Consider the following 23,760-nt stretch of genomic DNA (forward strand, 5'->3'; position numbering starts at 1 on the left):
GGATCTTGAACTCCACCATTTCATGGTCACTGCAGCCAAGGCTGCCCTTGAGCTTCACATTCCCCACCAGCCCCTCCTTGTTGGTGAGAACAAGGTGTCGCGGAGGCTCACACAATCAAATTAAACAGGTGTTAAACTCAACAAAATTCATTCTTCAATTAAAATCGGTTAGAACTCCAACAACATTAGTAAACCACAGGTTCAATGATGTAAGGGGAAATTAATACTACACAACCGACTTAAGAATTCTTAAGCTTTAGAAATGATAACCCAAAATGTGCATATCACTCACTTAAAAGATGAGGGCTCTCAACCTCGAGGAGTTACCTTGGGCAGTGTTCCGACCCAAGGGGAGAGTCCCCGACTGCAGACCCGCTGCTCCAAGGAGGACCCACTCAATTTGCCCCCTGGCGGGGCTCCGTTTATACCCTAGTGGAATCTGATCTGTGGTCAAATAAGGTCATGTTAGTCCTCATTGGCCGAGGGCCAACACTTCCTTATTCCTCGTCCGAAGTGTGTACCTGGCAGTCATAACCCGACTCCACCATGTGGGTGGGGCAGCTTGACCCCCAAACTGCAGCTTCTAGGTTTTTTTCTCTTTCCACTAGCCAAGAAGTTTCGCTCTCAATCAGAGTGGGTGTACCTGCCACACAATGTCCAGCATTGCACCACTCCTCGTTGGCTCCTCTGTCACTTGGAGAAGGAAGTTGTCATCAATGCATTCCAGGAACCTCCTGGATTGCTTATGCCCTGCTGTGTTGTCCCTCCAGCAGATATCGGGGTGGTTGAAGTCCCCCGTGAGGACCAGGGCTTGTGAACATGAGGCTGCTCCTATCTGTCTATAGAGGGCCTCATCTGCTCGGTCTTCCTGGTCAGGTGGCCTGTAGCAGACCCCCACTATAATGTCATCTGTCCCTGCCCTCCCTTTAATCCTGACCCATAAGCTCTCGGTTGGCTCCTCATCCATCCCCAGGCGGAGCTCCATGCACTCCAGCTGGTCATTGACATAGAGGGCGACACCCCCTCCTTGTCTCCCCTGCCTGTCCTTCCTAAAGAGCCTGTATCCTTCCATTCCAACACTCCAGTCATAGGAGCCATCCCACCACGTCTCTGTGATGCCAATAAGATCATAGCCCTGCAGGTGTGCGCACATCTCTAACTCCTCTTGTTTATTCCCCATGCTACGTGTGTTTGCATAGAGGCATTTAAGTTGGGCCCCCGATGAAGCTGACTTACTGGCTGGAATTCCTTTGTGCTGCTCTTCAGGTGCTCTCCAGCTGACCTGTGATCCCTCTCCAGGCTCTGGGCATCTATTGCTGGCCCTGGCATCAAACTGGTAGGAGTGGGATGGATATCTGTCTCTGAAATAGCACTAAACACTGGGAAGCCTTTTTTAGTAACTTGTCCTCTATTCTGGACAACAGTTAATACTTCAGTTTACTTCCAAATTTGTGTGATAATCTTAGTAAACTTTGAATGATAATAAGCCACTCTAAATACTCAAGTGATGTCAGAATGTTAGAGGTCTTATGACATTTAGAAGTGTGATAAGTAAAAATAACTTATTCAGCTGAAGTGATGCTGCTTGTGAGCAATTGCAAACTTGTACTTTCTAAGATTATGATGTTTGACGAATACTAGTGGTGAGATGTAAAGAAACAATAGCTATCTAATGCTGAAATTGAGTTCCAAGCTTAAGTGCTGAAGAGTGCTGATAGAAACTTGGTATAGTTTCCTGTGGAATGTTAATTAAGCATAAATAGTCATCTTCTGCAGCAGGCTGAGAGGTTTTCATGTTCTGTTGGAGTTGAGCATCATGACAGTGATCTTGTATCAAAGACTGTTTATGGATTGTAAAGTAGGTATTATTGCATACAAGTCTTATGGCATTAGATTGGTGGGAGTGCTTAATATGTGCTGATAACTGCCATGACTGATGTGACTGTTGGTCTCAATGATTTTTTCTCCTAAAAGTTGGACAAAGCAGTTGCATCTCTTTATGCAAGAAAAGCTTGTGCTTTTGAGCACTTTCCAGGAAAGCAGGAGACCTAGATTTCATTTTTCATGTAAATATTAATACAAAGTTTACAATAAAGCCTTAAAAACCACCAAAAAAACCCCCCAACCAACCAACCAAATACTAAATATTTGTCGGAAAATCTAAACTGAGTAACTTGAGCAAATGTTTCTGAAAATACCATAGTTTCTACTCTGAAACCTACCAAATTCATCTTTCCAAGAAAAAAACAAAAGAATTGTCAACGGAACTTCTTAATCTGTAACATGCCATCTGATTTCTTAAAGTGAAAGTAGAGTATGTAAGAAGCATAAATGTCAATGTTCTTTGGAAAAAAGACTTTCCTGGGAAATAGATTCTCAGCTTATTTACTACTTTAAGACTTCTTTTCTGAGGGGAAAAAAAAATACCTTGACAGTATTATTGGGTTTGCGTGGCAAGGTTTTGGTAGCGGGGGGGCTACAGGGGTGGCCTCTGTGAGAAGCTGCTAGAAGCTTCCCCTGTGTCCGATAGAGCCAATGCCAGCCGGCTCCAAGACAGACCTGCCGCTGGCCAAAGCTGAGCCAATCAGTGGCAGTGGTAGCGCCTCTGTGATAACATATTTAAGAAGGGGGGAAAAAAAACCTGCTGCGCAACAGCAGCCAGAAGAGAGGGGTGAGAATATGTGAGAGAAACAACTCTGCAGACACCAAGGTCAGTGAAGAAGGAGGAGGAGGTGCTCCAGGTGCCGGAGCAGGGATTCCCCTGCAGCCTGTGATGAAGACCATGGTGTCGTGGTTTAACCCCAGCCGGCAACTAAGCACCACACAGCCACTCACTCACTCCCCCCCAGCAGGATGGGGGGGAAGAGAATTGGAAGGGTAAAAGTGAGAAAACTCGTGGGTTGAGATAAGAGCAGTTTAATAATTGAAATAAAATGAAATAAAATAATAATAAATTGTAATGAAAAGGAAAATAACAAAAAAAAAGAGAGAGAAATAAAACCCAAGAAAGACAAGTGATGCAAATGAAAAACAGTTGCTCACCACCAACTGACCGATGTGCACCCAGTCCCCGAGCAGCGGCCCCCAGCCAACTTTCCCCCTAGTTTATATGCTGAGCATGATGTCATATGGTATGGAATATCCCTTTGGTCAGTTGGGTTCAGTTGTCCTGGCTGTGTCCCCTCCCAACTTTTTGTGCACCCCCAGCCTACTCGCTGGTGGGGTGGTATGAGAAGCAAAAAAGGCCTTGACTCTGTGTAAGCACTGCTCAGCAATAGCTAAAACATCCCTGTCTTATCATCAACACTGTTTCTAGCACAAATCCAAAACATAGCCCCATGCTAGCTACTATGAAGAAAATTAACTCTATCCCAGCCAAAACCAGCACATTCTCCACCTTATTCCATACCATTTACGTCATGCTCAGGTCCCACACTATCCAATACATCCTCATTAATCCCCACCACCCTTCCCATCCTTTGATATAATACACAGATATCATTCCCTTAGTCTATGGACCACCCCGTGAAACGTCTGTAAAATGCCCATAAATGTCCACAAATGTCCACAAAATGTCCATTGAGTTCATTTAGTCCATGACTTTGGGCTCCATCTGTTATGGTGGTCACTCAGGACAGGAGAGGTGGTGTGTTGTGTGGATTTATTTGGCACCAAAGCCAGCTCAGGTTGGGTCACTGCCGCACTTGCACTGCTTCTTGTACGGCTTGTCCTCCATTGGTTCAGGTGGTTCCTGCTATAGTAATTCCTATAACATGCAACTCAAATTATGGGTTACAACAATTTAAAGGTATTTCCATTACAATCTCCACCCCTGGTCCCTTTGGGTCAGGTTATAGGGTTTAACATTGCAATGAACTCCTCCCCTTGCTCCTAGCCTGGCTAGCAACAAGGGGTTCCTGCTATACTAAATCCCATAACATGCAACTCAAGTCATGGATTATTTTCACCCAGGATTAAATCACCTTGAGGCACGCATCGGACTTCCCCATCCTTCTGCATTACCCACCAAGTGCACCCAGGTCCTTGAGCAAAAACAATCCCGCGAATAGGTTTACCCTTTCCTGAAGAAGGAATAACCCAGACTGTTTTTCCCAGCAAGTTCCTTATATGTACTACAGGGAACTTATCTCCTTCCACAGTACGCAGGGGTTTTGATTGGACAGGGCCAGGTCGACTGGCAGATCCTCTAGTGTTAACTAGCCAAGTGGCTTCTGCTAAATGTGTATCCCAATGTTTGAATGTCCCAGCACCCATTGCTCTCAGTGTAGTTATTAACAGTCCATTGTATCGTTCAACTTTCCCGGAGGCTGGTGCATGATAGGGGATGTGATACACCCACTCAATGCCATGCTCTTTGGCCCAGGTGTTTATGAGGATGTTTCAGAAATGAGTCCCATTGTCTGACTCAATTCTTTCTGGGGTTCCATGTCTCCATAAGATTTGCTTTTCAAGGCCCAGGATAGTCTTCTGGGCGGTGGCATGGGGCAGGGGATATGTTTCCAGCCAGCCAGTGGTTGCTTCCACCATTGTAAGCACATGGTGCTTGCCTTGGCGGGTTCGTGGGAGTGTGATATAGTCAATCTGCCAGGCCTCTCCATATTTGTATTTCAGCCATCGTCATCTTTATCAAAAAGGCTTTAGCTGCTTGGCTTGTTTGATTATGGCGCACGTTTGACATTCATGGATAACCTGTGCGATAGTGTCCATGGTCAAGTCCACCCCTCGATCACGAGCCCATCTATATGTTGCATCTCTTCCCTGATGGCCTGAGGTGTCATGGTCCCATCGAGCTATAAATAGCTCACCCTTATGCTGCCAATCCAGATTGACCTGAGCCACTTCAATCCTAGCAGCCTTGTCTACCTGTTGATTGTTTTGATGTTCTTCAGTGGCACGACTCTTGGATATGTGAGCATCTACATGACGTACTTTCACAACCAGGTTCTCTACCCTAGAAGCAATATCTTGCCACAATTCAGCAGCCCAGATGGCTTTACCTCTGCGCTGCCAGTTGCTCTGCTTCCATTGCTGCAACCACCCCCACAGAGCATTTGCCACCATCCATGAGTCAGTACAGAGATAAAGTATTGGCCATTTTTCTCATTCAGCAATGTCTAAAGCCAGCTGGATGGCTTTCACCTCTGCAAACTGACTCGATTCACCTTCTCCTTCTGCAGTTTCTGCAACTTCTCTTACAGGACTCCATACAGCCGCCTTCCACCTCCGATGCTTTCCTACAATGCGACAGGACCCATCAGTGAACAGGGCATATTGCCTCTCATTTTCTGGCAGTTTATTATACAGTGGGGCCTCTTCAGCATGAGTCACTTCCTCTGGTAACACTCCGAAGTTTCGGCCCTCTGGCCAGTCCATGATCACTTCTAAAATTCCTGGGCGACTGGGATTTCCTATTCGAGTTCATTGTGTGATCAGTGCAACCCACTTACTCCATGTAGCATCAGTTGCATGATGTGTAGAAGGGACCTTCCCTTTGAACATCCAGCTGAGCACAGGCAATCGAGGTGCCAAAAGGAGCTGTGCTTCAGTACCAACCACTTCTGAAGCAGCTTGAACTCCTTCATATGCTGCTAATATTTCTTTTTCAGTTGGAGTGTAACGGGCCTCAGATCCTCGATATCCCTGACTCCAAAACCCTAGAGGTCGACCTCGGGTCTCCCCAGGCGCTTTCTGCCAGAGGCTCCAGGTGGGGCTGTTATCCCTGGCTGAGGTGTAAAGCACATTTTGAACATCTGGTCCTGCCCGGACTGGCCCAAGGGCTACTGCCTGAGCTATCTCCCGTTTAATCTGTTCAAAGGCTTGTTGTTGCTCAGGGCCCCATTTAAAATAGTTCTTCTTCCGGGTTACTTGATAGAGAGGGCTTACAATCAGACTGTAATTTGGAATATGCATTCTCCAAAAACCCACAACACCTAAGAAAGCTTGTGTTTCTTTTTTGTTAGTCAGTGGAGACATAGCTGCTATTGTGTTGATCACATCCATTGGGATGTGACGACATCCATCTTGCCATTTTATTCCTAAAAACTGAATCTCCTGTGCAGGTCCCTTCACCTTACTCTGTTTTATGGCAAAACCGGCTTTCAGAAGGATTTGGATTATTTTCTCCCCTTTCTCAAAAACTTCTTCTGCTGTGCTGCCCCATACAATGATGTCATCAATGTATTGCAGGTGTTCTGGAGCTTCACCTTTTTCCAGTGCATTTTGGATTAGTCCATGGCAAATGGCGGGGCTGTGTTTCCACCCCTGGGGCAGTCTATTCCAAGTGTACTGGACGCCCCTTCAAGTGAAAGCAAACTGTGGCTGGCACTCTGCTGCCAGAGGGATCGAGAAAAACGTGTTGGCGATATCAATTGTTGCATACCACTTGGCTGCCGTTGACTCCAGTTCATATTGAAGTTCTAGCATGTCTGGCACGGCAGCACTCAGCAGCAGCGTGACTTCGTTCAAGTCTTGATAGTCTACTGTTAGTGTCCATTCTCCATTAGACTTTCGCACTGGCCATATGGGGCTATGAAAGGGTGAATGAGTGTTACTGATCACTCCTTGACTCTCCAATCAATGGATCAGCGTATGGATGGGAATCAGGGAGTCTCGATTGGTGCGATGTTGTTGCCGGTGCACTGTCATGGTAGCAATTGGCACCTGCTGTTCTTTAACCTGCAGCAACCCCACAACAGAAGCATCCTCTGAGAGACCAGGCAAGCTAGACAGCTGTTTAATCTTCTCTGTACTCAAGGCAGCTATACCAAAGGCCCACCGGTACCCCTTTGTGTCCTTGAAATACCCTGTCCTGAGGTAGTCTATGCCAAGGATGCATGTATCCTCCTGGCCAGTCACAATGGGGTGTTTCTGCCACTCATTCCCAGTTAGGCTTACCTCAGCCTCCAACACAGACAGTTCTTGGGATCCTCCCATCACTCCAGAAATACAGATGGATTCTGCCCCTTTGTAATCTGATGGCATTAGAGTACACTGTGCACCGGTGTCCACTAGAGCCTTATACTCCTGTGGGTCTGATGTGCCAGGCCATCGAATCCACGCAGTCCAGTAAACCCGGTTGTCCCTTGCCTCCGCCTGACCAAAGGCAGGGCCCCTCTATTCCTGGTTGGAGTCTTCATTACTTGATTTTTGTAACTGCAAACCAGAAGTCCCTTCATCAGGGTCAAAAGTTCGATCAGCCCTTCTACTCTGCCCAACGGACACTGGAGCAGTAATTTTCCTGGATGGATGCCTTTTGGCTGTTGTTTTTCCTTGCAGTTCCTGTACCTGAGCTTCTAGTCTCCAGGTAGGTTCACCATCCCACTTCCTCATGTCCCCTCCTGGTCATGTAGGAAGAACCACAGGGTTGCACGTGGTGTGTGCCACCGGTACCCCCTCCCTTGAACAGAAAAAGGCTGACTCTTAATAGCTGAGGCCTTGGTTGTAGTGCATGAGGAAGACCTATCCTTCTCGGCTCGCTTGGACATTTTTTGGGTCAGTCTGTCCACAGCCGAGACAGGCACACATGGAGGAAGCGAGATTATCTTTGTATTCTCGGAGTTGTCTGGCCAGTTCATCTATAGTTGGTGCCTCTGTGTCTGTCCAGCTCATTATCGCCAGGGTGTGGGTGTATGACATCGGTGCATTTTGTACAAACTTTCACCACATGGACCGCGTGCACTGGATTTCATCCGGGTCTTTGGATGCCAGGTTGTTATAGATCACCTCCAACACAACTAATTCCCTCAGATACTGGATACCTCCCTCAATGGTGATCCATTTGCTTTGGGAATTTGCAAGTTCTTCCTTGAAGGGATACCTGTCCTTCACACTTGACAGGAGTCGCCGCCAAAGACTGAGGACTCCTGCCCTTTTTCCAATGCCTTTGTCAATGGCCTTTTCCTTAGCAAGGGATCCCAGTTGCCTGGCTTCCCTACCCTCTAATTCCAAGCTACTGGCTCCGTTATCCCAGCATCGGAGCAGCCAAGTAATAATGTGCTTGCCTGGATGATGGCTGAAGTCTTTTCGCATATCTCACAGCTCACATAGGGATAGGGATCGGGTGATTTCTGTCTCATTTATGATTTCAGTCCCTTCCTCCTCCTGTTCTTGTGACTGCTTTGCTGCAGAATAGGCTGCCTCTTCTGATTCTCCCTCCTGCTCCCTCTTAGGAGAAGCTTCTTCATCCCTTACTAAATGAGCTGACTTCCGCTTCCATTGTTTCTTTTTAGTTATAGGGGCAACTGATATAGTGTCTGGTTTAGCCACAGTGTCTGTTGGTTTGTTTTCCCTCTCTTCTCCCTGAGGGTGCTGCATAATATCGAGCAGCGTTTGGTAGATGCTGGCCAGGGCCCAGCACAGTGCGGTAAGTTGTGCCTCTTTGGAATAGCCACGGCATTTTTTTTTTCAAACATTCTATCACTTCATCAGGATCCTGCAGTTGTTCGGGAGTGAAATTCCAGACCATGGGAGGTGAGAAGTTCTCTAGATACCTGCCCATATTCTCCCACATGCCGTGCCACCCATGACCATGCTCTCGCAGAGCCTGGGTCATATTCCTAAATTGCTTGTTAACCTTAGACAAAACTGAAGCAATATTTCTAAGAAATACCAATAGAAGTATTTTAACTAACCAAGGATGTTCAAGATACTGAGAAGTTATTGTAACGAGGGAGAAAACATCACGGAAGAAGGTAGCGAAGGTGCCATTCTGTATTTCCTCCACAAAAAACCTCTCAGAGGAAGAAGTATAATTGTTAATTGTCTCCATGAGGTGGTACCTGAAGTACAGTAATGGCTTCAGTACAGAGCCCAAATACCAGATTAAGCTCAAGGCCAGTGTTTTAATAACAAACCTCCCAGGCAAAATATCACTAATCACTACAGAGCACAGCAAACTGCAAAAGCCAACACCAATCTTTAACATGTACAGCAAAAAAAAGAGCATGGCACAGATAAGAGAGATAAACTAATATCGAGAACAGATGAATCAATATCATGACCTGCAACTGTTAACAGATATAAATCCCTTCTAATACACTCTGGTCAATCTGTTATTATCTCAAACCCTTCGAGCCCCATGTTGGGTGCCAAAAAGGACTGTTGTGGTTTAACCCCAGCCGGCAACTAAGCACCACACAGCCGCTCACTCATTCCAAGAGAATTGGAAAGGTAAAAGTGAGAAAACTCATGGGTTGAGATAAGAAGAGTTTAATAATTGAAATAAAATTAAAATAATAATAATAATAATAAATTGTAATGAAAAGGAAAATAACAAAAAAAAGAGAGAGAAATAAAACCCAAGAAAGACAAGTGATGCAAATGAAAAACAATTGCTTACCACCAACCGACTGATGTGCACCCAGTCCCCAAGCAGCGGCCCCCAGCCAACTTTCCCCCTAGTTTATATGCTGAGCATGATGTCATATGGTATGGAATATCCCTTTGGCCAGTTGGGGTCAGCTGTCCTGGCTGTGTCTCCTCCCAACTTTTTGTGCACCCCCAGCCTACTCGCTGGTGGGGTGGTATGAGAAGCAGAAAAGGCCTTGACTCTGTGTAAGCACTGCTCAGCGATAGCTAAAACATCCCTGTCTTATCATCAACACTGTTTCTAGCACAAATCCAAAACATAGCTCCATAGTAGCTACTATGAAGAAAATTAACTCTACCCCAGCCAAAACCAGCACACATGGTGAGGCAGGTTGTCCCCCTGCAGCCCATGGAGGTTAACGGTGGAGCAGATATCCACCTGCAGCCCGTGGAGGACCCCACGCCAGAGCAGGTGGATGCGCCCGAAGGAGGCTGTGACCCCATGGGAAGCCCACGCTGGAGCAAGCTCCTGGCAGGACCTGGGACCCCGTGGAGAGAGGAGCCCATGCTGGAGCAGGTTTGCTGGGAGGACTTGTGACCCCATGGGGGACCCACACTGGAGCAGTCTGTTCCTGAAGGACTGCACCCCATGGAAAGGACACACGCTGGAGCAGTTTGTGAAGAACTGCAGCCTGTGGGAAGGACTTGCATTGGAGAAGTTCGTGGAGGACTGTCTCCCATGGGAGGGACCCCATGCTGGAGCAGAGGAAGAGTGTGAGGAGGAAGTAGTGGCAGAAACAATGTGTGATGAACTGACCACAACCCCCATTCCCCGTCCTCCTGCACCGCTCGGGGGGAGGAGGTAGAGAAAAATCGGGAGTGAAGTTGAGCCCAGGAAGAAGGAAGGGGTGGGAGGAAGGTGTTTTAAGATTTGGTTTTATTTCTCATTACCCTACTCTGATTTTGATTGGTAATATATTAAATTAATTTCCCAAAGCCAAGTCTGTTTTGCCCGTGACAGTAATTGGTGAGTGATCTCTCCCTGTCCTTATCTCGACCCATGAGCCTTTCATTATATGTTTCTCCCCCTGTCCAGTTGAGGAGGGGGAGTGATAGAGCGGCTTTGGTGGGCACCTGGCATCCAGCCAGGGTCAACCTACCACAACAGTGTAGTAGCCTTCAGTTTTTATTATAGAGCTAGTACAGACTTCTTTTCCCCTTTAGAATCTGAGTCTTGAATGATAATAGCCTACTTCTGAAATTAACTTTTAATGCTTTGATTCTAAACAAAAAGTAACGTCCTTTTCTCTCTCCCCTTACCCCTTTCCACTGGCTCTTCTATTTCACTCATCTAGAATTATTTAATGTGTTGGATGCATGCAAACTAAAAGAACTGACCTGCTGCTATCAATCAGAAACAGTTAATGTTTCCCTGGCTAGTATAAACTCTCTGTAGTCATTTATCTCCTCTAGTTAGGAAACTGGAAAAGGAGGGTTAGTAGGCAGCAGCTTTAAAAATTTGGTAATGCCCAAATAACCTGGGGTCACACAGCTTGAGAAATACTGGTTCAGATGAAGTCTAATATTATGTCAGTTGTAATCATGAAGTTGCAAGTTGGCATTCCTGCTGAAAGGAAGCCTTCTTCCATTTCCATCTGGTTGTTCCTGCCCCTTTGTCTCTTGCAGAAGTAATGCACTAGCATAGTTTCAGCCATCTGCTGAACAGTGACAGGTAGGGAGTTCATGTCAAAAATAACCTAGATCAGTTCATTATATTAATCCATGTGTGGATACAGGTCTGAAATGTAGTGGTCTACACTCAGTAGACCTCAGTACAGGTCTGAACTGGCTGAACGGCAGGGCTCAAAGGGTTGTAGTGAATGGGGCTACATCTGGCTGGCGACCAGTCACCAGCGGTGTTCCTCAGGGCTCAATTCTAGGGCCAGTTCTGTTCAACATATTTATCAATGATCTGGATGCAGGAGTTGAATGCACCATTAGCAAGTTTGCTGATGATACCAAACTGGAAGGTGCTGTTGACTCTTTCAAGGGACAAGAGGCCTTGCAGAGGGATCTGGATAGATTGGAGCATTGGGCAATCATCAGTGGCATGAAATTTAAAAAGTCCAAATGCCAGATTCTGCACATAGGACACAGTAATGCCGGGCACAAGTATGAATTGGGAGAGGAGTGGCTGGAGAGCAGCCCTGCAGAAAGGGATCTGGGGGTGCTGGTTGACAGCAGGCTCAATAGGAGTCAGCAGTGTGCCCTGGCAGCCAAGAGGGCAAACCACATCCTGGGGTGCATCAAACACAGTATAACCAGGCGGTCAAAAGAGGTGATTATCCTGCTGTATTTAGCGATGGTGTGGCCTCACCTTGAGTACTGTGTGCAGTTCTGGCTCCCACAATTTAAGAAGGATGTGAAGGTCCTTGAATGCCTCCAGAGGAGGGCAACAAAGCTGGTGAAAGGGCTGGAAGGCATGTCCTATGAGGAGTCGCTGAGGACTCTGGGTTTGTCTAGTTTGGAGAGAAGGAGGCTGAGGGGCGACCTCATTGCTCTCTACAGCTGTTACGACCCAGACCGGACAGACCGGACAGACCAGAGGGTCGTAGAGGTTCTGGGATCCCCCGGGCTAAATTAAGGGGAAACGACACCAAACGATCACTTTGAATGCTTTATTTGAACAGTCCAAACTGTTGAAGGCGTAAAGGTGGGCAGCGTGGGTTGCAGCAAAACGTTCACAAGAAGAGAGAAAAGAGAGGAAAAAAAAAAGAAAGAGGGGGAAAAGAAAAGAGATAGTCACCACCCTTGGATCCCGCGGCGTCGGCGACGAGCGTGGTACTCCTCCGGTGATGGGCGCGCGCAACGGTGATGGGCGCACGCAACGTGGCTCTTTGCAATTGTGTATTTTATAGTCTAAATCTCCGTCCACAGTCACGCCTCTTGAAGACTTATATGGGTTCATTCTAGACAGTTCTCAACATATATAGTAGTGTTCCAGAGGGTTCTTTATCTACTGAGCATGTGCGGCTTATTGGGGTGGTGGTCTTAGGGACTTTCCAAGGAGCTACAAGCCCCCTCCTCAAATAAGCTTTGTGTGGCCTCTGACCATATGTGGTGGGTTACCAGGCTGGTTCTGCCAGAACACAGGACTGCATACCCTCCGGCACACCCCCTGTGTCCATGCCAGCCAACTTCTTGCTAATGGCCCTCTTTGTTATGCAGACTGTACCTTGGTTGCTACAATGTTTGAGACATTGACAGACATTAACTCTTTCAGTCCCTCACAACAGCTTCCTGAGGAGGGGAAGTGGAGAGGGAGGTGCTGATCTCTTCTCCCTGGTATCCAGTGACAGGATGTGTGGGAATGGTTCAAAGCTGTGCCAGGGGAGGTTTAGACTGGACATTAGGAAACATTTCTTTACCGAGAGGGTGGTCAAACACTGGAACAGGCTTCCTAGAGAGGTGGTCGATGCCCCAAGCCTGTCAGTGTTTGAGGCATTTGGATAATGCCCTTAATAACATGCTTTAACTTGGTCAGCTCTGAATTGCTCAGGCAGTTGGACTAGATGATCGTTGTAGGTCCCTTCCAACTGAAATAGTCTATTGTAAATGTATGGTTTGCTGGTGGTCAAAATCAATTAGTGGAGGAAAGAAAGCATGAAGGGTTTGCAGAGCAGAGATATATATCCTCTTTAAATATAGTTGAACTCTCTACAGTCTGAAGAAAGTAAAAATAAGTAGTTAGTCTTACTGGTCAGAATGCCTCATCTACTAATATTTGTATTTTACGAGTTGTGGGCTCTTGGTAGGGGGTGTATATATATAACTTCTCTTGGTATGCTCAGTTATCAGCCTATATGACTTAATCAGCTGTTGTTCAGAGTGCAAAAAGTACATTTGACATAGGCGCTGAAAAAGAGCGGTCTGTGGTGGAAAAAATGTCATTAGTTTTCATGATATATCATATAGAAAGGAATGATTTAGCAGTTTTGTGAATACTTTAAAAGGCTTTACCTGGCAGCATATAAAAAAAAAAATTGCATATTTATTTTTACTTTAACCTGTTATTCACTAGAAACTCGGATATCGCCTCTAGTTTTACCGACATTTTTAGAGAAATTATCTGAGAGACAAATGGATGTTATTTATAAATGATCTTATTAAAATTATGTATTATCACTTTTTAATGTTCATGCTTGGTATCTTTTGTGGTGCACATCTATCTCTATTGTACAAAAACTTTTTTGTGAACTCAAAATCTTTGTCTAGAAGCTACAGAAGAAGTTTCGTTGGACAGTCCAGAGAGGGATCCAGTACTTTCACTAGAACCTACTCCTGCAGTCACTCCTGTAACACCTACTACATTAGTAGCTCCCAGAATGGAATCGAAAAGTGTAACAGCCCCTGTGATTTTTGATAGATCCAGAGAAGAGGTACTGAGAAAATTTTTAAGTTATATTTTGACGACTATGGAAATGTCTTGTTGGGGGGGTGGGGTGTGTTTGCTATTTGTTGGTTTTGGTTTTTTTTTTAATGCAGTTCCTAAATTACTCACAGGATCATTCTTTGGTAAAGGGAAGTATGCAAGAGAACAACTACTCTGTTTATTTTGTGTTTAATATGTATTTGACTCAATATCATGAGTATTCATTGCTTAGGTGATGAGAGATCTGTAGTGCGAGGAGTAACATGCTCCATTCCTACAGGATAGGTATTGTAAAAGTGTGTGAAGGGAGCAAGTGTTGAGCTAGATGGAGGAGAAATGTTAAAGATGTGTATTAATTCATACTAGCATGTTACAGGTTTTAACTTGGATTTCTGAAGCTGTTGTTAATGAGGAAATGGAGGAAACAGTTGTTAGCATTATTCTGCATACTAACAAACAGCTGAGGCTGGTCATAGTTTTACCACTTATTTTGCTATTTACATTTGGCATTCTATTCAAAGTCTGTGCATTGGCAAATACCATTCATTCTAGAATATGCTCCTAGAAAACGTCATTGATGAATGAGGTTTGGCAAACAAGACTTGCCTGGGACTCGATGATGGCTGCTTCCCCAGATGCCCTAAGCTGACATTTCATTCTGATTTTCTTCCTCTTCAACCTTGGCACACTGTCTGTTCTGCCATGGTGTTTCTTAACTACTTCTGTTCTATCAAACTTATGTATATTGCATGAAAGATTAGGAAATTCTGTGATCACACAGCTCAGGCAAGTATCTGAAAATTCTGTAGTTGTTGCTTTCCCCATCCCCAACTCTTCAACTACAGATACCATTAATAATGAGGAATATATCTGTCTTTTGATTAGAAGCTTATAGAAACATTGCAAGTGAGAGCATTTTTTAACCTCTGTGCCTGCTGGAATTGGAGGAGATAAAATGAGCATTTCCCCAAGATAAATGTTTACTAAAACTCTGAGGCCAACAAGTCTGAAGAAGAGGTTGCCACACTAAAAAAATTTTCAGGAAGGCTCAAAATTAAAAACCAAGATGTGAAATTATGTTCACTTAAAATTGGATGGTGGGTCTAGAAGAGCATTGAGACATACTGACTCTTCCTTCCCCTATATCCTTATCTTTGTACCCATACGTAGTATGAATGCACATTAACTTGTTAAATATGGCATACATTTTTTTCTAGATTGAAGAGGAAGCAAATGGAGATTTGCTTGATATAGAAATCAATGTATCAGACCCAGAGAAAGTTGGTAAGTTACTTGAACCTAGTAAGTCATATGTTAGGCTGTCTTACCTCTTAGAGACTATTCTGAGATTTTAGCATAATTCCTTTTTCAGTTATCTTTTGATGGTTTTTATTATGTAAATAAAAAGCAATTTAATGTGTATTTTGAAAAAAAAAAGTGTGTGGAGGGATTAAAGTAACTTGCCTTAGGATAAGTATTTTAATTTTCTTACAGGGGATGGCATGAATGCTTATATGGCATACAGAGTAACAACAAAGGTAACTAGTGCAACAAATATATTTGCAAATAACTTTATATCACAGCTGAGTAGATGCATCAGTAAGTCATAACTAAAATTACTTTTTTCTTTTAGACATCCCTTTCCATGTTTCACAGAAATGAATTCTCTGTTAAAAGAAGATTCAGTGATTTCCTTGGCTTGCACAGCAAATTAGCAACAAAGTACATGCATATTGGTTACATTGTGCCTCCCGCTCCAGAAAAAAGTATTGTAGGTAAGTCTACATTCTGTAAGGTTGAATGTATGCATGTGATTTCAGTACTATAATATAAATGAAATATTTTAATACCAATTCTGCTTGTAAAATAAATATACATGGAACTTGGTAAAATGGTGGGATTTACTGTTATGTAAGCAAGCTCTGGGTGTGACTTAAGGTTCTAGTGTAGAGACTTTCTTTGGCTATGGATAAGTTGGGAAAACTCACAGACTCTGTAGGACCTTTCTCCAAAGAGCACAAAGCTCCCACTTTAAACTTGAACTGCCTGCCCTTCAGTGCTTGGGTGTGTATTGGGTTTGCGTGGCAAGGTTTTGGTAGCGGGGGGGGCTACAGGGGTGGCTTCTGTGAGAAGCTGCTAGAAGCTTCCCCTATGTCCGATAAAGTTAATGCCAGCGGGTTCCAAGACGGACCCGCTGCTGGCCAAGGCCGAGCCAATCAGCGACAGTGGTAGCGCCTCTGTGATAACATATTTAAGAAAGGGAAAAGAAGTTACAGGGGAGTAGGAGTTGCAGCGAGAGAGAGCGGAGTGAGAAGATGTGAGAGAAACAACTCCGCAGACACCAAGGTCAGTGAAGAAGGAGGGGGAGGACGTGCTCCAGGCACCGGAGCAGAGACATTCCTCTGCAGCCTGTGGTGAAGACCATGGTGAGGCAGGCTGTCCCCCTGCAGCCCATGGAGGTCCACGGTGGAGCAGATATCCACCTGCAGCCCATGGAGGACCCCACGCCGGAGCAGGTGGATGCCCGAAGGAGGCTGTGACCCCGTGGGAAGCCCGCGCTGGAGCAGGCTCCTGGCAGGACCTGCGGACCCCGTGGAGAGAGGAGCCCACACTGGAGCAGGTTTGCTGGCAGGACTTGTGACCCCATGGGGGACCCACGCTGGAGCAGTCTGTTCCTGAAGGACTGCACCCCATGGATGGGACCCATGCTGGAGCAGTTTGTGAAGAACTGTAGCCCGTGGGAAGGACCCACATTGGAGAAGTTCATGGAGGACTGTCTCCCGTGGGAGGGACCCCATGCTGGAGCAGGGGAAGAGTGTGAGGAGTCCTCCCCCTGAGGAGGAAGGAGCGGCAGAAACAACGTGTGATGAACTGACCCAAACCCCCATTCCCCGTCCCCCTGCGCCGCTCGGGGGGGAGGAGGTAGAGAAAATCAGGAGTGAAGTTAAGCCTGGGAGGAAGGGAGGGGTGGGGGGAAGGTGTTTTAAGATTTAGTTTTATTTCTCATTATCCTGCTCTGATTTGACTAGCAATAAATTAAACTAATTTTTCCCCAAGTCGAGTCTGTTTTGCCCATGATGGTAATTGCTGAGTGATCTCCCTGTCCTTATCTCGACCCACAAGCCTTTTGTTTTATTTTCTCTCCCCCTGTCCCGTTGAGGAGGGGGAGTGATAGAGTGGCTTTGGAGGGCACCTGGCATCTAGCCAGGGTCAACCCGCCACAGTCCGATATTTAGTCCCATCTAAAAGTGTATAGTCCACATGCTTATCATTTTGGAGAGAAGAAGGAAAAATATAGTTTTCTAGGCTGATTTAAAATGAGGCATCTTAAAGCAGAGAGCTGGCAAAACAGCTGAAAGTAGATGACATGCATTTACACTGCACACACGTTTATTTTATTTTACTTTTTAAGTCTGAAGTCTTAATATGAAATGTCCTACTGTCGTGGTTTAACCCTGGTAGGCAGCTAAGCACCACACAGCTGCTCGCTCGCTCCCCCTGCCGAGAGAATCGGAAGGGTAAGAGTGAGAAAACGTGTGGGTTCAGATGATAAATACAATTTAATAAGAAAAAAAGGAAGGGAAAAAAACCCCAACACATAAATAAAAACAAAACCAAGATAAACAAGTGATGCAAGAAAACCAAATTGCTCACTACCAGCTTACCAATGCCCAGCCAGTCCCTGAGCAACGGCAGCCCTGGCAACACACACCCCACCCCCACCCCAGTTTTTATTGCTGAGAGTGATGTCATATGGTCTGGAATATCCCTTTGGTCAGTTGGGGTCAGCTGTCCCGGCTGTGTCTCCTCCCAACTTTTTGTGCACCCCCAGCCTACTCGCTGGCGGGGCGGTGTGAAAAGCAGAAAAGGCCTTGACTCTGTAAGCACTGCTCAGCAATAACTAAAACATCAGTGTGTTATCAACACTGTTTTCATCACAAATTCAAAACATAGCTCCATAGTAGCTGCTATGAAGAAAATTAACTCCATCCCAGCCAGACCCAGTACAATCTCCACCCCTTATTCCATACCGTTTACATGATGCTCAGGTCCCACACTATCCCATCCATCATTAACTACCACTACCCTTCCCGTCCTTTGATATATACACAGATATCATTCCCTTAGTCTATGGGCCATCCCTGTGAAATGTCCATAAAATGCCAATAAAAATGTCCGTTGAGTTCATTTAGTCCATGACTTTGGACTCCATCTGTTATGGTGGTCACTCAGGACAGCAGGGATGGTGTGTTGTGTTGGATTGTTGTGTAACGAATCCAGCTCAGGTTGCGTCACCACTGCACTTGCCTGGTTCCTCATGAGATTCATTCTTCATTGGTTCAGGTGACTCTGTGGTGGGTTGACCCTGGCTGGACGCCAGGTGCCCTCCAAAGCTGCTCTATCACTCCCCCTCCTCAGCTGGACAGGGGAGAGAAAATATAACAAAAGGCTCATGGGTTGAGGTAAGGACAGGGAGATCACTCAGCAATTACCATCATGGGCAAAACAGACTCGACTTGGGGAAAAATTAATTTAATTTATTACCAGTCAAATCAGAGTAGGATAATGAGAAATGAAACCAAGTCTTAAAAACACCTTCCCCCCACCCCTCCCTTCTTCCCAGGCTTAACTTCACTCCCGAATTCTCTACCTCCTCCCCTCCCAGCAGCACAGGGGGATGGGGAATGGGGGTTTGGGTCAGTTCATCACACGTTGTTTCTGCCGCTCCTTCCTCCTCAGGGGGAGGACTCCTCACATTCTTCCCCTGCTCCAGCATGGGGTCCCTCCCACAGGAGACAGTCCTCCACGAACTTCTCCAATGTGAGTCCTTCCCACAGGCTGCAGTTCTTCACAAACTGCTCCAACATGGGTCCCATCCACGGGGTGCAGTCCTTCAGGAACAGACTGCTCCAGCGTGGGTCCCCCATGGGGTCACAGGTCCTGCCAGCAAACCTGCTCCAGTGTGGGCTCCTCTCTCCACGGGGTCCGCAGGTCCTGCCAGGAGCCTGCTCCAGCATGGGCTTCCCACGGGGTCACAGCCTCCTTTGGACATCCACCTGCTCCGGCGTGGGGTCCTCCATGGGCTGCAGGTGGATATCTGCTCCACCGTTAACCTCCATGGGCTGCAGGGGGACAGCCTGCCTCACCATGGTCTTCACCACAGGCTGCAGGGGAATCTCTGCTCCGGCGCCTGGAGCACGTCCTCCCCCTCCTTCTTCCCTGACCTTGGTGTTTGCATACTTGTTTCTCTCACATCTTCTCACTCCTCTCTTCAGCTGCAATTGCTACTCTCCTGTAACTTCTTTTCCCTTTCTTAAATATGTTATCACAGAGGCACTACTACCGTCGCTGATTGGCTTAGCCTTGGTCAGTGGCGGGTCCGACTTGGAGCCGGCTGGCATTGGCTCTATCGGACATAGGGGAAGTTTCTAGCATCTTCTCACAGAAGCTACCCCTATAGCCCCCGCCCCCGCTACCAAAACCTTGTCATGGAAACCCAATACAGACTCCTGCTGTAATACCTTTGACATATGGCAGCCACAGCAGTGGAGACATACAGCATCATAAAACACTGGCATCATGCAGCAAGCCCACAACGGAGGGATCTTCTGAGAGGCCAGGCAGGGTAGATAGTTGTTTAATCTTCTCCGTACTCAAGGCAGCTATACCAAAAGCCCACCTTGAAGTACCCTCTCCTGAGTTAGTCTATGCCAAGGATGCATGTATCTTCCCGGCCAGTCACAATAGGATGCTTTTGCCACTCATTCCCAGTTAGGCTTACCTCAGACTCCAACACAGACAGCTTTTTTAATCCCCCTATCACTCCAGAAATACAGACGGGTTGTGCTCCTCTGTAACCTGATGGCATTAGGGTACACTGTGCACTGGTGTCAACCACAGCCTTATACTCCTTTGGGTCTGGTGTGCCAGACCATTGAACCCACACAGTCCAGTAAACCCGGTTGTGACTTTCCTCCGCCTGGCTGGAGGCAGGGCCCATTTATTCCTGGTTGGAGTCTTCATTACTTGATTTTTGTAACTGCAAAACAGAAGTCCCTTCATCAGGGTCAGAAGTAAGATCAGCCCTTCTACTCTGCCCTATAGAAACTGGAGCAATAATTTTCCTATATGGACGCCTTTTGGCTGTTGTGGGCAAAACAGACTTGACTTGAGGAATTTAACTTAATTTAAAACATTTAATTACTGATTTGGGTATTGGGGAAAAAAAGAAGACAAACACTTAAGGAAAACACTTTTCCTCCCCTTTCCCAGGCTCAACTTCAGTCCAGACACCTCTCGTCCCCCCTTCATAGTCTCTACTCCCTTTGTTATTGGCACATCTTACACTCAGTCCCTTCACAGTGAGGCCACAGGTGGTGCAGGTGGTTGTTCCTTACCCTTGTTCCTTACACCACTCCTTGTTCCTTACACCACTCCTTGTTCCTTACCTTTATCTTCCACTGCTCTTTCCTTCCACTTTTGTTTCCTCTGCTCTGGCATGGGTTCCTCCACAGGCTGCAGTCCCTTCAGGGGTGTACCTGCTCCGGCGTGGAGTTCCCCCTACTGCTCTGGCCTTGTTTCTTTTTTCCCCTTGATATTTACCGCCCTTTCTTAAATATGTTTTCATAGAGGCACCACAAACTTCTCTGGCTCAGCTTTGGCCTGTGGTGGGTCCATTGTTAAGCCAGCTGGAACCAGCTGTGACTGGCATAGGGTAGCCTCTGACCTCCTCTCACAGAGATCACCCCTGCAGGGCCTGCCCCCCCCGCCCCGAAACCTTGCCATTTATACCCAATACGTTAATTAAAAAGAAACCCTAAAAAACAACCCAAAACAAAAAAAATCCCACACACTTATTTTTAGAAATTAGAAAATACTAGAATAAAAATATTAGTTATGAGCATACCAATCAATAGACTTATAAACTAAGATTTAATTTCTTGTTCTGCTTTATTAGAGTAACTATTTTCTTCTGAACACAAGTGACCAGTAAGACTGTGACCTTTATTTAGATTGTCTTCATAAATGCAAATTCAACTAGTTTTTTAATAACTTTAATCACAATAGATGTATTACAGGAAATTGCATATTTCATAGATGTTTCCCACAAAAGTGTGCAGCATGCAGTGTTTGTATTCTTTGTATTCTGTGGCGCTTTTCATTGTAATTTGGCTTAAACTTAGCTGAGCTTAATCTTCTAATCATATCAGTTACGTTAATGATTTCTTTATGATAACGTAAAATCAATATGATGCAATTTTCTTCAAAGGCATGACCAAGGTTAAAGTAGGCAAGGAAGATTCTTCATCTGCTGAATTTGTAGAAAAAAGAAGAGCAGCATTAGAAAGGTAATGTATGTATCTAACTAAAACTTGTTTAGCGTCAAAATGAATTTTAATATATTACATGGGCTCTGTAACTGGGATCTGGACCATCTGTACTTAGGTGGATTCTGGAGTCTGTATGCAGCTGCCCAATTTTTGTGTAGAAATGGAATAATTCCCATTAATAATAGGAAATGTAGACTTATTCATAGGGAGAATTATAGTTACTGCTTTTCAAACAGGTCACTTCTTAAAATTGAGGTTGCAAAGATCCAGTAAGCAAAACTTTCTTCATCAGCTTACTTACACATTGTGATTTTAAGGCATTAAATCACTTCAGTGCAACTGTTTCATATAAAATTGACTGTTGGGCAGGGGGAAGGATGAAAGAAACCTTTAGTCAGTTGAAACTATAATGGCCTTCTGATGACTTATAATGCATTAGTGTGACTAGCTGTATTTTGATGTAAGAGATAGCAGATCTCTGTCATCCAGCACTGGCATACAACTAGTATTGTTCAAATACCTTTGCTATGGAAGGGTGTCGCAGGAGAAGAGTCAGAGATCACTCAGATCTGATCGAGTAGTTAGTTTATTGAGTTCTAATCGGTAAATTTAGGTATGTAAAATATTTAATAAGTACAGATGGATTGGCGGCCAGTACTCTGCTATTTACTACACTTAAAGTTAGTATGGGATACAAAGATTATTGCATAAGCTTACTATACGTATCTTAAATGTTACGTGCATGCAAAAAAATGTCACTTACCAACCCATCGATGCCTGGTGTCAGGTAAGGGATCTCTCGGCCTCGAGGGGTAACCTTGAGAGGCATCCCTACTCAAGGGGAGATCACCGCCACGCAGCCAGCTGCTATGGAGGGAGAGCTCAACGGACCCTGATGGTTGCACATATTTATAGCGTAAAGTGGTTGACTCGTAGTCAGATTTTCTGCTGCGTTCATGCAGTTTCGGCCGCTTATCAGCCCAGTCTCCAGCCAAACCGTTTTTGTGGTTTTGGTGCTGGGTTCTCGCCAATAGCCTCACACAATAGGATTAACTTTGGTTAGGCCTACTTGTTGAGCATCTGCCTGGACCAAAGTTCAGTTAGTTCAAACAGGACAAGTGCACCTGTCACAAAGGGTACTGTTACTGATGCACTGCATCATCCCTTCCTGTTGACATGGCTGGTAAAGCCTTTCAAAAGCAACTAGTAAAACTTCTATAACTTATGGTCACATACAGCTGAGTCAAGTATACAGACTTAATTTTGGTATGATTTTATAATATGCCTGTTGCTGTGATGTGATTCTATGTGATTATTACATCATATGAAAACAATACACCATTTAACAGTTTCAGTTAAACTAGAAAATTAATAGAAATCAAAGGGTTTTGATTGTATGTCAAAGAGCATATCTAACAGATAATATATGAAGCTCTTGAGCTTTTGGAGTTCCAGAAACAATCTTAATTGGAAAAATATCTCTTCAGAATCTGGTTGCTACCATCCTTCCATTTCTTAACTAAGAAGAACATCTGAACTGATGTTGACCCTCAAAATACTGATAGGTTGTCCTATCTTACAGCTGTCTGTCACTAAAGATTGGTATACAGCTTAACGTTTGCTACTTAAAATTGCACCCTGAAGTTACTGAAGTAGTTCTGTCACTTGGAGCAGAACTCTGAAACACATCCTGGCTATACAACAAACCTGTTGCTGAAAGAGTGGTGTTATAAGATATGAAGACTTGGAATAACAGCTGGGATTGGAGTAATTAGACTTAAGACAATTGAACAACCACTTCCAGACAACTTTAGGTCTCTGTCTGTGATAGAGATGACTGGTTTCCTCCTTGGTTGGTCACTTGAACAACAGAACTCGGATTAGGAAAAGTTTAATTCACAAATTTGTGTGCATGCTTTAAGTACTGCTTTTTCATTTATTTGTTAAAGGAGTTAAACTAGTATACCACTTTCAGTGGATGTTAAGCACTCTTCCCATACTGGGGAAGGGGGGACTCAGTACTTTTGACAGTGTTGGGAAGGCTTCATGGTATATTCCGTTTCTTTTTTCAGAAAAACCATGAAAGTCTTATCTGGCAACGAGCAACTTTTTCATCATGTTCCTAAGCCAATTTTAGCTAGCTTTTCCATTCAGAACCAAAAAGTCACCTACCTACTGAGGTGTTCAAAAGGTATTTAGAGGCAGTGGTTATGTTGCTGTTTCCTAAAGCTGAGGAAAACATATTAATGTACCCCAGAAAGACCAAAGAAATCTGTTCTAGATTGCACTTTCTAGATTGCCCAGAGCTATGGGGAAAGTGGGCAGGAAAGCACTGTGCCTTTTTTATTGAATTCACTGAAGTTTATGCCTTAGAATAGTGAACTTAAGTACTACAAGTCTGACAGGTGTCTTCAAGCATACCTCTAGTTGTCTCCAGTGAAAATGTTAGTTATCTCCCTTGGAGTAAGTGCTATTCTCTAGCAGCAAAGTTCTAAAGAAAAAGCTCTTTGCCGCATCAACTTTAACTCGTACTTGCTATTGACTGTCAGAACAAGCAAGGAAAAGTTGAGCAATCTAATGTATGAAATAGTTTCACTGCAACTCTTGGCTTCTTTAGGAAGAAAAATAAGGATCTGGTGGCCATATCTAATGGAGGATGGAGAAAATACA

At 45.0% G+C, this 23,760-nt stretch overlaps 1 protein-coding gene across 1 annotated transcript in view; it reads left to right on the top strand.

Moving 5' to 3' along the window:
* The window catches only part of LOC127028758 (sorting nexin-2-like), a 57,739-nt gene that overhangs the window by 11,126 nt on the left and 22,853 nt on the right, over positions 1-23,760 (top strand). The window contains exons 3-7 of the mRNA XM_050914467.1: positions 13,603-13,766; positions 14,977-15,043; positions 15,254-15,297; positions 15,393-15,534; positions 21,030-21,108. Of these exons, the coding sequence (XP_050770424.1) occupies positions 13,603-13,766; positions 14,977-15,043; positions 15,254-15,297; positions 15,393-15,534; positions 21,030-21,108 (496 nt within the window). The remainder of the gene's footprint in view (positions 1-13,602; positions 13,767-14,976; positions 15,044-15,253; positions 15,298-15,392; positions 15,535-21,029; positions 21,109-23,760) is intronic.

The sequence above is a fragment of the Gymnogyps californianus genome, unplaced genomic scaffold, assembly GCF_018139145.2.
Source record: "Gymnogyps californianus isolate 813 unplaced genomic scaffold, ASM1813914v2 HiC_scaffold_41, whole genome shotgun sequence".
Taxonomy (NCBI): Eukaryota; Metazoa; Chordata; class Aves; order Accipitriformes; family Cathartidae; genus Gymnogyps; species Gymnogyps californianus.